At 43.9% G+C, this 14,310-nt stretch overlaps 1 protein-coding gene across 1 annotated transcript; it reads right to left on the bottom strand.

The window, feature by feature from the left end:
* Nucleotides 1-912: 912 nt before the first annotated feature.
* LOC113838874 (GRB2-associated-binding protein 2-like) lies at nucleotides 913-11,230 on the bottom strand. The gene is given in 6 exon segments (XM_035453710.1): nucleotides 913-1,463; nucleotides 2,338-2,609; nucleotides 3,520-3,641; nucleotides 9,398-9,555; nucleotides 9,645-10,563; nucleotides 10,565-11,230. Coding segments are annotated over 6 exon segments (2,688 nt in total).
* Nucleotides 11,231-14,310: the final 3,080 nt, after the last annotated feature.

The raw sequence follows: 14,310 nt of genomic DNA, 5'->3' as shown, positions 1-14,310 counted from the left end.
TGGACGTGAGGTGACAGCTGAAGATGTAGTTGAGGTGACAGCAGATGATGGACTTGAGGTGACTCTGCATGACGTATTTGAGGTGAAAACTGAGGATGGACTTGAGTGGACTGTTGCTGTTGGACTTGGGGTGACCGCTGTAGTTGCAGTTAGGTGACAGCTGGTGTTGGACTTGAGTTGACTTCTGTTATTGGAATTCAGGTAAATGAAGCATTAGAAGAGGTGACAGCTGATGATGACCTTGAGTTGAAAGCTGATGTTGGACTTGAGGTGACAGCTTGTTTTGGACTTGAGGGGACTGTTGCTGTTGGAATTGAGGTGACTCAAGAGGGATTGAGGTGACAGCTGCTGTTAGACTTGAGGTGACAGCTGAGGATGGAATTGAGGTGACTGCTCTTGATGGACATGAGGTGACTGCTGGTGTGGATTACAGGTGACTGCTAGTTTTGAAAATGAGGTGACTTCTGGTTTTTGAGTAGAGGTGACACATGGTGTAATATTGAGGTGACTGTTGATATTCGACTTCAGGTGACTGGATGTGATGGACTTGTGGTGTCAGCTGGTGTTTAACGAGGTGACGGCTGGTGTTGGACATGATTTGACAGTTGGTGTTGGAGGTGAGGTGACTACTGAGGGAATAGAGGTGACTGCTGGTGTAGGACCTTGGATGAGTGAAGCAGTAGAAGAGATGACAGCGGATGATGGGCGTGGGGAGAAATCTGACGGTGGAGGTGAATTGTCAGCTGAGGATGGCCTTGAGGTGACAGCTGATGATGTATTTGAGGTGACAGCCTATGATAAACTTGAGGTGACTGCAGTTGTTGGTCTTGGGGTGACTTCTGTTTTTAGACTTGAGATTTCAGCTGCTGTTGGACATGAGGTGACTCAAGTGAGTCTTGAGGTGACTGCTGGTTAGGACTTCAGATAAATAAAGTAGTGGAAGATGTTACAGGTGATGGTGGACTGGAGATGACAGCTGGTGATGTATTTGAGGTGACAGCTGATGATGGACTTGAGGAGACTGTTGCTGTTGGACTTGAGGTGACTGCTGGTGTTGGAAGTGAGGTGACTGCAGGTGTTGGAAGTGAGGTGACTGCTGGTGTTGGAGTTGAGATAACCCCTGATTTTGAATTGGTGGTGATTACTGGAGTTGGAGTTAAGGTGACAGCTAATGATTGACTTGTCATAACTGCTGGTCATGGTCTTGAGTTGAAAGTTGGTGTTGGGCTTCAGGTGACTCAAGTAGAATTTGAGGCGACTGCTGGTGTTGTTATTGAGGTGACAGCTGGTGTTGGACTTGAGGAGACTATTGGGGTTGGAATTGACGTAAGTGCTTATAAAGTTCTTGTTAGGACTCTTGGTTTGGAACTTGAGGTGATTGCTTGTGTTGGAATTGAGGTGACTGCTGTTGTTAGACTCGAGCTCACAGCTGATGGTGGACTCAGGTGTGAGATGAGGATGGACTGGAGATGAGAGCTGCTGATGGGCGTGAGGTGACTGCTGGTGTTGGATGAGGTGACTGACGGTGTTGGATCTGTGGTGATAGCTGTTGTTGGACGTGAGGTGACTGATGTGGGAATTGAGGTGATGACTGTGTTGGACCTGAGGTGACAGTTGGTGATGGATTTAAGGTGACAGATGTGGATGGATTTGAGGCAACGGCTGAAGAAGAACTTGGGGTGACTGGTGGTGTTGGACTTGAGGTGACACCATGCGTTGGTCTTGAGCAGATTCAAGTGGGAATAGAGGTGACGGCTGGGGTAGGACTTCAGGTAAATGACGCAGTAAAGGAGGTGACAGCTGAAGACGGACTTGAGTTGACATCTGATGATGGACTGAGGTGACAGCTGATGATGTACTTGAGGTAACTGCTGTTGTTGGACTTGAGGTGACTGCTTGTGTTGAAATAATGGTGACTGCTGGTGTTCAAACTGAGGTGACTGCTGGTGTTGGCCTTGAGGTGACAGATGGGGTTGGAGTTGATGATTCTCAAGTGGGAATAGAGATAACTTGCTGTTGTAGGACTTCAGGTAAATGAAGTAGTAGAAGAGGTGACAACTGATGATTGCCATGAGGTGAAAGCTGTTGATTTGAGGTGACAGGTGATGATGGACTTGAGGTGACAGGTGATGATGGACTTGAGGTGACAGTTGATGATGGACTTGTGGTGACAACTGGGAAAGCAGTTGATGTGACAGCTGATGTTGGAGTTGAGTTAACAGCTTCTAATGGACTTGAGTTGACTGTTGGTGTTGGAGTTGAGGTGAGAAATGGTGTTGGACTTTAAGTGAGTTAAGTGGGAACTGAGGTGATGGCCGGTGTTGGACTCAAGCTCACCGCTGATGATGGACTTGAGGTGACAGCTGAGGATGGACTTGAGATACACGATGAGATGCCTGCTGGTGTTGGAAGTGAGACAACTGTTGGTGTTGGACTCGAGGTGACTGCTGTTGCTGGAGGTGATGTAAGTGCTGGTACTGGGCTTGTGTTTGCTGTTGGTTTGGGGCTTGAGGTGACTGCTTATGTTGGGCTTGAGGTGACAGCTGCCATTTGGATTGAGTTGACTCACGTGGGAATTGCGGTGACTGCTGGTGTAGGACTTGAGGTGACTGTTGGTTTTGGAATTGAGGTAAAAGAATTAGTAGAAGAGGTGACAGCTGGTGATGACTTTGAGGTGACAGCTGATGTTGGACCTGAGGTGACTGATGGTGATGGATTGTGGTAGCTGCTATTGTTGGACTTGAGGTGACAGCTGGTGTTAGACTGGAGGTGACTCCTGAAGATGTAGTTGAGTTGACAGCTAATGATAGACTTGATTTAACTTATGGTAACGCCCTTGCTTTGACTGTTGGTGTTGGACTTGAGGTGACAGTTGGTGCTGGAGTTGTGGTAACAGATGATGATGGAATTGAGAGGTCAGCTGTTGATGGAGTTGAGTTGACTCTTGATGTTGGACTTGAGGTGACTGCTGGTGTTGGAATTGTGGTGACAGCTGGTATTGGACTGGAGGTGACTCAAGTTGGAATTGAGGTGACGGCTGGTGTTGGACTTGACGTGACAGTTGATGAAGACAATGAGACAAAACTATGAAGAGGGAGAGGGAGAGAGAGAGAGAGAGGGAGAGAGAGAGAGAGAGAGAGAGAGAGAGAGAGAGATGTGTGCTACACATAACTGAGCATCCACATAGAGAAATATTGCTGCCATGAGGACAGGCATCCAGCAGCATAGGTTTTGTGGTTGGTGGACAAAGTCTAGTTGTCTTGGAATGTTCTATGTGAGGGAGTAAAACTAATCCTGGGCTGATGAGAGACGGAAAACGTACAATAATGAAGTCTTGAATTTCAATAATTAAGTCTTCAATTTCAGTGTCTTGGGTCCTTGACTGCTTAGAGCTGCATGAAAGGCTGCTCATTGGCTGGTCAGTGTGACAATAGATGCCAGCACATAACCGTGGTTTTTAATGTCTCTGTTTTACTGTTTACTGAAGAAATTCTTTATGGACCTGAAAATATCACTCACATTTTCCAGAGTTTTTCCTCTGGAAGAAGATGAGTATCTAGGTAGAAGAGAGAGCAATGGAGAAAGAGCTCTGTGTTGAGGAAGACGTGGAGATTTGTGCAGAGAGACATGTGCACAGAGACCTGAGAAAAGGAAGGGTAGTGTGAAGCAGAGATGAGCTGAGTGTGTGGGAGAAATTTGTGAGGAGAGTAAAGTGTGAAAGATGTAAGAACTATAAGAAATATGTGCAGTGATGTCGCTAAGTGTGCAGAAAGATAAAACAGATGTAACTGTGTAGGAGACAGATGTGTGTGTAAGAGAGATGTGTGTAAGGAAAGATGTGTCTGTCTGCTGAAAGATGCAGCTGTGCGCAGACAAGGAAGATGAATCTGTACAGAAAAGAGCTGTGACTGTGTGTTGCTATGCATGGCTAGTCAGGAGAGAGATGTCTGTATGTACAGGCAGACATGCAGTGGTATATATACAATATAGCTGTGTGGAGACAGAGTTGTCAGGTGGAGATCTCTCAGAAGATGTAAAGGAGAAAGTCACCATCAGAAAATGTGTGTTTCAAAAAGCCAGGCGTTGGTGGCACATGCCGTTAATCCCAGCACTCGGGAGGCAGAGACAGGTGGATCTCTGTGAGTTCAGGGCCAGCCTGGTCTACAGAGCTAGTGGAAAGATAGGCTCCAAAGCCACAGTGAAAACCTGTCTCAAAAAAAACCAAAAAAAGAAAGAAAATGTGTGTTTCTTTGTTTACCCTTCAGATAGAAAAGTCTAGTCTTTGGCACCTTTATGGATTTTTTACATACCCTGGAGGAGGTCTTGAAGTAGGCTCTCGCTAAAGCCACTGGGATTCTGCTAATTTGACTTTGGTGCTCTATATGCCACATAATTAACTGAATGTGTAATGGGAAGAGGCTTGTGATCTGACCTGCATATAATTCCTCTAGCCCACTGAATCTTGTTGACATTTTAAATGTTATTATACTTTATCTTTTTTTCTTAGTAAGTACTGGGGGAGATGTTTCAAGGCTCTTAAAGTGACCTTTGGCTTCTGTCTGTGTGTCACAACTTCCAATGTGTAAGATAAATTTTCAAATAGGAGGATATCTCCCTAAAAGTGGGAGGGGTAGTGTCCTTCCTGGAGAAATATAGAAGCAGCACTTTTGGGAGAAGGCATAAATGATTCATACAAGATTTTCAAACAATGTAACATCCACAAATTGTGCAAATATTTATAGTCCCCTAAGCATTCAACATTCTGAGATCAAAACCAAAGATGACATAACCCTGAAACCTGACCGTAAATGGAAGCCTAACCATAACCCTAACACTAAACCTGAACTTGACTGTAATCCTGAATCCTAATTCTAACTCTGAACCTTAAGCCCTAAACCTTAAACCAAACCGTAAATCTAACCATGAATCCAAACCCTAAACCTAAACCTAAACCTAACCCTATCCCCTAAACCTAAGCCTAACCCTTAACCATAAACCTGACCCTAATCCTGAAACTTAACACTAAACCTAACCTTGAACACTGAACCCTAACACTATCCCTAACCACAAAACTAACCCTATCCCCTAAACCTAACCATATCCCTAACCCTAATCCTAACCTCAAACTAAACATAATCCTTACCCTGACCCTAAACATAATTCTGATCCCCAATCCTGAACCATAACATTAACCTTTACCCTTAACACTACTATCCCTAAATTTAACCCTTGCCATAACCCTAACCCTGATCTTATCCATATCCCATAAACCTAACCCTGACCTTAACCCTAACAATGAAACCTTAACCTAAACTTAAGCGTAACCTAACCCTAACCAGAACCAGAAGCAGAAGCCTAACCCTAATACTAAGCCTAACTCTAACCCTGAACCTAACCCTAACCCTGAACCCTAACAAGAACCCTAATGGTATCACTAATTCTAAACTTAACCTTGATTCTAAACTAAACCTAATTCTAAACTAAACCCTAGCCCTACCCCAAACCATAGCCCTAATCTAACCTAACACTATCAGTAACTATAACCATAACCACAAACCTAAACACTAACCCTAACACAAACCATAACCCTGAATCCTCACCCTAAACTCAAGCCTAACACTGAAACCATAACCTAACCTAACACTTACCCTACCCTTGAATCCTGAAACATAATCCTAACCGTAAATATAATCCTAACCATGAACCATAAAGCTAATGCAAAATCTAACCCTAACACTAATCCTAACCATAACCATAACACTAATCCCTAAACATGAACCCTGAATCCTAACCCTAACATTAACCCTATCTCCAACCCTAACACTAAACTTAGCCATAACCCTAATCCTGAATCGCTAACCATAACCCAATTCTAACACTAACAGTAACCCCAAACCCTAAACCTAAATCTAACCCTAACCCTTCACCCTAACTCTAACCCTAAAACCTAACCCTAACACTAACCTTAAGGCTAAATCTGAACGCTAAACTTAACACTAACACTAAACATGAACCCTAACTATAACCCTACCCCTGAACCCTGACACTTAAACCCCGAACTCTAACACTAACCCTTAATCTTAAACCCTAAACCTAACCCTAACCAAACCCTAAACAAATCCATGAACCATAAACCTAACAATCACCCTAACCCTAACCCTAACCATAACCATAACCCTAATATGAATGATAACAATAACACTAACTCTGAACACTTACCATGAACCCTCACCCCAACCCTAACACTAAACCAAACCCTAACTCCAAACATACCCCTAACCTAACACTAAACATGATCCTTAACCCTAAAACAAACCCTAAACCTAACCCTAACCCTATATCTAACCCTAACTCTAACACTAACTCTCAACCCTAACACCAACATTAAACCAATCTTTAACCCTAAACTGAAACCTAATCCTGAACCCTGAATTGTAACCCTAACTCTAACCCCAACCCTGAACTATAACCCTACCCCTGAACCTTATCCTAACCCTAACCCTATTCCTAATACAAACCCTAGTCCTTAATCCTAACTCTAAATAAGAACCCTAACCCTAACACTTACCCTGAACCCTACCCATAATCATAATATTTACCCTATCCCTTACCCTAACCCTGAACCCTGACTCTAACCCTAAACTTACCCCCTAAATCTTACCCTAACACTAACGCTGAACCGTAAACCTAAACTTAAGCCTTATACTGAAACTAAACCTGAACCATAAACCTAACCCTAAACATAATTCTGAACCCTAACCCTAAACCCTAAACTTAACCCTATCTCTAACCCTTACCTTGAAACACTAAACCTATCCCCTAACCAAACCTATGAACACTAACAATTAACCCTGAACCCTAACCCTAGCTATAGAAATGAAACTAATGCTGAACCCTAAACCTAACCATTAACCTAAACCTAACTAACCCTAACCTTGAAATGCTAACCGTTACACATAACCCTAAACCTGAACCCTAACCCTAAATCTGAAAACTAAACCTGACACTAATCCTGAACCATAACACTAACCCTAATCATAACATTAACCCTGAACCCAGAACCCTGAACAAGGAACCCTAACCCTAAACATGACCCCTTTACCCTAACCCTAACCCTAAACATGAACCCTAACCTTAACCCTATCCCCTAGCCCTAACACTAACTCTAACCCTAACCAGAAACATAAGCCTATCCCTAACCCTAAAATAAACCCTGAACACTGAACCCTAACACTAACACTAACCATTACCCTAAGAGTAACCCTAACCCTGAATCCTACCCCTAAGCCTTACTCGGAACTCTACCCCTAACCCTAAACTTTACCCTCACCCTAACCCCAACCCTAAAACTAACCCTAACCTTACTAATAACCATAACCCTGAACGCTAACCCTAAACCTAACCTAACCCCTAACCCTAACCGTGAAACCTGACCCTAGACGGAAGCCTAACTCTGAATCCTAATCCTAACCCTAACACTAAACCTAAACCCGACTCTAACCATGAACCCTAACCCTAATCCTAAACCTAACCCTATCTCCTAAACATATACCTAACCCTAACTCTGAACACTGAACCCTAAAACTCTATCCCTACCCTAAGCATAACCATAACCATATGCATAAGCATAACCCTATCCCTAACCCTAATCTTAACCTCAAGGCTAATCCCTAATCCTAACCCTAACCCAACCCTACATTAAATACTATACCAAACCCTAATCTTAACAGTCAACCCTGAACCTTAAACCTAAACATAATTCTGAAAACTAACCCTGAACCCTAACATTAACCCTTACCCTTAACACTACACCTAACCTTAAACCTTACCCTATCTCTAAACCTAACCCTAATTCTAACCCTATTCCCTAAACTTAACCCTAACCCTGAACCCAAAACCTATCCTTAACCCTAACACTGAAACCTAAACCTAACCCTAACCCTTACACTACCCATGAACCATGAATCATGAACCCTAAAGCTAACCCAAACCCTAATGTGGCTGCCTGCAACACACCTAAGTCCAAGTATTGGGCGAAAGACTGGAGATTTGGATGAACCACAGGACACCTGGTTGATTTTCTGAGAGAATGTCTCTCATCTTTATTGTGGAGCAGCCTTATATACAAACTTAACAAAAACCCTAGGTGAAAGGGTTCACAACAGGATATTGATGCTAGTGGGGTGAGGTCAGATAAACAGGAGGTACCTGTGTTATGCCAGAAAACAACTCATAGAAACCCTGTTGGGGCTGAGTCCTAACATCTCCCACTACTTTATCTATAACAAAACAGTTATCAAGTAAGAACTATAAGATTTTAACCATTCTATCTTAGTGCATTACTATAACTATCTGTCTTCAACTCCATCAAAGACCATAGAAGGATAATATACAAACTCTAGAACTGACAGAGACATCTTGCTTTCTAGACAGTCACCCAAAGTGTCTTGGTAATGTTGGGGCATCCGTCTTTAGGCTACAGGCTACAATGTGTCTGGCAGACTTCTCAGTAAAGCAGGAAATATTAAACTGTTCACTTGCATTGGTAGTTTGTCAATAACCTTTTTTCTGTGTCCGGTAGAAAATCTGGGAGATTCTCCCATGAAGCAGGAACCATTTAGGACTGTCCATCTTTATTTTCCTGTGGGTCCTGCATGTCCAGTTTGTAAAACAACAGTCAAACATTTCAGCAGCTTCTTGCTGAAATGACTAGTCTTGCATGTAAAAGGCAAACTCTATAATGAGTTTTCAAACCCCATCTTCCTCTCAGATGTAATTGGTGTGCCAGTAGCAGTTGAGTCTCACTGTCAAGAAAAACCCTAAACCACTTAAATGCCATTTATTCCATAGGTCTTTAAAGGGTTTGAAGAATATCTATCTATATATCTAGAAAACCTAACTAATATCAACAAATGAAGATCCATTGCAATACAAAGTATCAACAAATGAGGATCCATTCCAAGACAAAGTATTATTTCTATATCCTATTCCTTCTTTTTCCCTTAAAAAGTGATTGACTGTGACCATTACCATTTCGAAACAACCATATTTAAATGAAAACAAATATTTGGATCACCTGGGCCTCTGCTTTAGGGGGTCCTGCACCATGAAACCACACCAGTCAGGATGGCATCCACAGCTCTTTATCCTCCATGGAAACAAAAGTAGAAATTCCCCTCCCAAGTAACCTGTACTTTAGCAACTGTTGCTCCTCCCCTAGCAATTAAATAACTCAAAGACAACACAATAGCATTCTTGTGTCAACAGTCACACATTTACAATCACACTTCTTACACCCGTGTGTGGACACACCATACATATAGAACATACATATATTTTTAAACAAAATTCACAAAGGAGAGGATGTGTTGGGGGATGGCCATCCTTACCATAGCTTTGCATCTTTGGAGGGTCTTGAGGACTGCCGTATCTTTGTCCATTCCTCTATTGTCTTTTGTAGGGCCTGAGTCTTTATTTTATCTATTTGGACATATTTCACTTTTTCATCTGATGTGACAGATGATGGGGATGGCTTATGATGAGGGCTCAGGGAGACTGGATGGAAGTCCAGCGTTTCACCTATTTGGACATATTCTCATTTCTCATCTGATGTGACAGATGATGTGGATGCTTATGATGAGGGCTCAGGGAGACTGGATGGAAGTCCAGCGTTATGTAATTCACATTGCCAGTATTCTCTTTTAAAGCTGGGTTGTTAGTGCCACTGGGTACAGGGGATGAACACATTGGGTTTTGCATTGGGACATAGTTCTCCTCTCTGTCTCTGGAGCCTGTGTTGGTCATGTTTTGTGTTGAGATGGAATGGCAGTACTGGGAGGACCAAGACTTGGTGACAGGTGACTTGAAAGGGAGCTCATTGATGACAGTGTTGTTTCTCAGGTCAAGGCGTGGTGGCTTTGCTTTTCGGCCAGGCTTGAGGTTGCGATTAATTGGGGGTGGCTGGATTTCCCTTTCTCCGCTGGAGACTCTATGAATAGGAAGGGCTGTGGATGGATGGCCCAGTGGGTCAAAGTGATGGGGGACTGTGTTCATGGGGATGTAGGCACTGTGAGAATTGTCCCCTGTTTGTTCCAAAGCCAGCAGGGTAGAAGAACCTAGGTTTATGGGCATACAGTTGTCATCAGAGCTGCCGCTGTGTGATTTACCCATGATAGTCCTTTTTGGGGATTTAGCAGACCAGCAGACGGTTTCTATGCCTCGCATTGGGTACTTGTAGTCATTGGTTGGAGGTCTTTGTTGAGGGTTACCACACCAAGGTATCTTGGGGTGCTGTGGTGGGGGATCTATGGCTGAGTCCACTAGGAGGTCTCCAAATTCCCGACAGAGGGTATTGCTGGGTACCTTGAAGGTGTACTCATTCTCATTATCTGCCTCAGACACTGTGAGGCTCCCCTTAGTGCGGCTTTGGGGGAGGTCAAAAGCATGTTCTTTGAATTGTCTGCTTGGCTTGGGAATGCTATAGAAGCCATGGACATGACCACTGTCTCTGCTGATACAGTGTCTATCGCCCTGGGCAAGGTTTTGTGTGGCTGTGTCACTCACTCTCCTGTCTGGTGCTCTGAGAGAAGGTGGCACTTCTGGCATTTTCTGTCCTTTGGCTTAGGCATTGGTGCAAGTTTTGATACTCCTGAGGTGCACTGGTGGACAAGGCAGGCTGGATGTGGCTTGACACAGTGGGCTGGCTAGAGTGTAAAAGGGGTGAGGACCTCCTTGTTTGGAGAAGGTGCTGACTGGAGCTGGTGAACTCAGCTGGAGTAGAGCGGAGACTATGATTAACTGAAGAAGAGTTTCTCAGGGTATCAGTGTTCCCTTTAGTCTGACTGAAGCCACAAATCTGGCAAATGTTCTGGACCCACCTATTCATGTCAGCCTCTGTCTCAGCCATCAGGTAGAAGGTGCGCTCATTGGTAATGATATCAAACACAAAACTCCTTTGGGGTTCTTTTTTGTTGAAGGTCAGGCCTACATCCAACTGCATACAGAAGTTTAGGTTGATGATCCGCAGGGGTTTCTTGGAGTGTTCATTCTTATAGTATTCTAGAACATCTGGGTCACCACTCATTTGACTTCTCTTCAGGATAAACCAGCGTTTCTTCCAAGCATACCGCCCCAATTTTTTCTCTAAAGGCAATTTCCCCAGCCAGCCAGTGCACACCACATTGTTGCCGGCTGACTGGAGCCTGCAGCAGGCTCTACTAGACAAGTGCATGGGCTTCTGGGTCAGCGGGTTGCTGATGCACAGGTCAGGGGAGAGGGATTCCTCAGAGGAGGATTTCCCATATTTCTTTAATAATTTTCTAAGCATTATTACTTAATCCAAAGTTAAAATGAGATCTTACCAGAACCTTGTCTCTTTAAACTTTCTCTGTATATTTTCTCTATTTTAATCCAACTCTCTTAGGAGTTTAGGCACTCTTACAGTACCTTTCAAATCCAACTCTCTCCGCACTTGAGGTACCCCTTTTCCAGTGCCTTTACAATCCAGCTCTCTTAGGAGTTGAGTTACCTATTTTCTAGTACTTTTCCACATCCAATTCTCTCAGGAGTTGAAGTACCTGTTTTCTAGTACCCTTTGCAATCCACCCTCACAACTCCTTCCTTGCTGGCCAGCCTTCTGAGGGTGATCTGTCAGGGTCCCCTTTCTTTCCCAACATCAGTGAAACCTCCACTTGTGGCTTTCTGAACCACAACTAAGTCCGAGTATTGGGTGAAAGCCTGGAGATTTGGATGAACAACAAACAAAGGTTGATTTTCTGAGAGAATGTCTCTTACCTTTATTGTGGTGCAGCTTTATATATAAACTTACAAAAACCCCAGGTGAAAGGGTTCACCACAGGAGATTGATCTAGTGTGGTGAGGTCAGATAAACAGGAGGTACCTGTGGTTATGCTGGAAAACAACTCTTAGACACGCTACAGGGGCTGGGTCCCAACACACTAACCCTAAACCAACACTAACCATACCATGAACCCTAAGGATAACACTAACCCTAAACCTAACCCTGATCCCAGACTCCTACACCTAACCATAATTCTGAACCCTAACCATAAACCCTAACATTAACTCTTAGCTGAACCGTACCCCTAACACTACCCTTACTCTATCTCTAAATCTAACACTAACTCTAACCCTGAACCCTACCCCTAATTATAACAATAACCCTAAATCATGAACCCTAACCCTTACCCCTAACACTAACTCTAACCATAAATATAAACATAACCATAATCCTGTACCCTGAACCCAAATCCTGAACTCTAACAATACCCCAACCCCCTAACCCTAAATCTAACCCTATAGGTAACCTTAACCAGAACCACAACCCTAAACCCTAACACTAAACATAACCCTAAACCTAACCCTATACCAACCTGTAACCCTAAACCTAACCCTAGGCTTATTGCTAAAACCAACCCTAAGCCTAAACCATAACCCTAACCCTAACTTTAACTCTAACCCTAACCTCAAGAGTAACCCCGAAACCTAAACATAACCCTAATACTTACCCTACTCCTGAACCCTGAAACCTAACCCTAACCCTAACTGTGAGTATAACCCTAAACCTATTTGCGAGTATAACCCTAATCCCAATTCTAACCCTAACCCTAGTTTCTCCAAGTCAACATCCCATTTGTGTAACCTTACCTTTTAGCTTGACTTCTCTTCATGGCTGAGGTCTTTGAAGAGGTCACTGCAGAGGAAGGGTTCAGGGCACTGCCTTTGTCTTGCATCCATTTTTCCTCGTTTGGTCTTCTAGTTACACTCAAGAGTCAGATATTTCCATCCTTCTCTGCCTTGGTAAGTGTTCTATGAAGAAAAACAAATTCAAATTACAAAAGTGAACAAAATTGAAATGCATAGGCAGCAGCTCAAGACGCCCAATGAAGTCCGAAGACTGACTTTATTTGGATTTTCAGGTGCAACAAATTGTACACTGGCTACTGCTGCACTTGCGTGCACATTTTTGGGGAAGACAGCACAGGTAAAGATCTGAACTGTGTGTTACCTGATCAAATGCACCTGAGCAGAGGACTGGGAAGAGAGGGGCATGAGGAAGGTGTAACAGGAGCGAAGACGATCTGTAGTCCATAAGGTTAAGATATCCTTATTGAGATTAACACCATCCAAAAGCAAGCCAGAGCGTGCCCAGGGGCAGCAAGCTGGGGAGGCCAGAGAGAAGGGACTCTTGTTTGCTGTCTCTTAAGAATTCCCTCCATGTCTTCCTTGACCTTCCTGACCACGCCCTCATGCACGTGCCAGGCACTACCCTGTGGCTAGCTCCTTGAGGGAGGCGGGCTACAGTGTCTCCCTACAGGAATTAGGGGAGGAGGCAGCCAGAGGGCAAGGGAACAGAGGGAGGAGAGCAGCAAGGGAAGCCTTGGAGGAAAGCAGAGAGTCAGGAGAGGGGAGTAGGGGAAGTGGCAGGGGGAGAGGAGACAGGAGGAGGAGTGAAGAGTTAGTGCCACTTAGAGGTGGGGGAAGGGCCGGAAATTGAGACTAGGATACGTCAAATTATCCACAAAAAGGCATCAGTACTTATTAGTCAAACATACCAATGTCAAATGTCAGTCAGCCAGCCAATTAAGAGTTACTGGGCACAGCTAGATTCATCTTTCAAGTTAACTTAATGCTACAACTTACAAAAAGGGCTGCAGAACCCCCTAGGAACAGGAACAGCTTGGTGGTGGGTAGAGGATCTCTCACCCTCTTTACTCATTGGATGCACCTGTGGTAAAGAACACAGGGCCTTGATTCTGCCCAGAGTACTCGCCATCCCAGGAAGAACAAGGGATAAAAAGCTGAATCCTCTCCCTTCTGCCCACAGGGACCATGGCTGGTCAGCCTTGAGCCACATAAGTGTAGCCAAGGCCTTTCCCATATCCCAAAAGGGTGGAGGGCACCACCTAGTCTCCACAATAGATGCTGAGGCCTTGTCTTCAGTGAAGACCCCCTCTGTCACCTCAGCAGCATTCCAATGGAGAAAGTTGCAAACCTGCCACAAAGCTCTGTTACAAAAGACTTCAGAGGTGGAGTAGGAGCCTCGTCCTTAAAGATCCCCTTTCCTACAGTGACCAAGAAAACAAATAATCCTTTCAGGCACTACCCACCTACAATGGGGATATAGGTGTAATCCTGGGGACACCATTGCTTGGGTATTTAGTCCCCAAGAATAAACTGACAAAAATACAGAAAGATGGCAGCATAAGTATATATTGTGTTGCTCTTTTCTTAAATGACAATATAATAATAATTTGAATAGAATACTGTATTTTACTGATGTAATGTTTC

Source organism: Cricetulus griseus, unplaced genomic scaffold (assembly GCF_003668045.3).
Source record: "Cricetulus griseus strain 17A/GY unplaced genomic scaffold, alternate assembly CriGri-PICRH-1.0 unplaced_scaffold_13, whole genome shotgun sequence".
Classification (NCBI taxonomy): domain Eukaryota; kingdom Metazoa; phylum Chordata; class Mammalia; order Rodentia; family Cricetidae; genus Cricetulus; species Cricetulus griseus.
The sequence above is the reverse complement of the archived record's forward strand: the minus strand, read 5'-3'. Positions and strand labels throughout refer to the sequence as shown.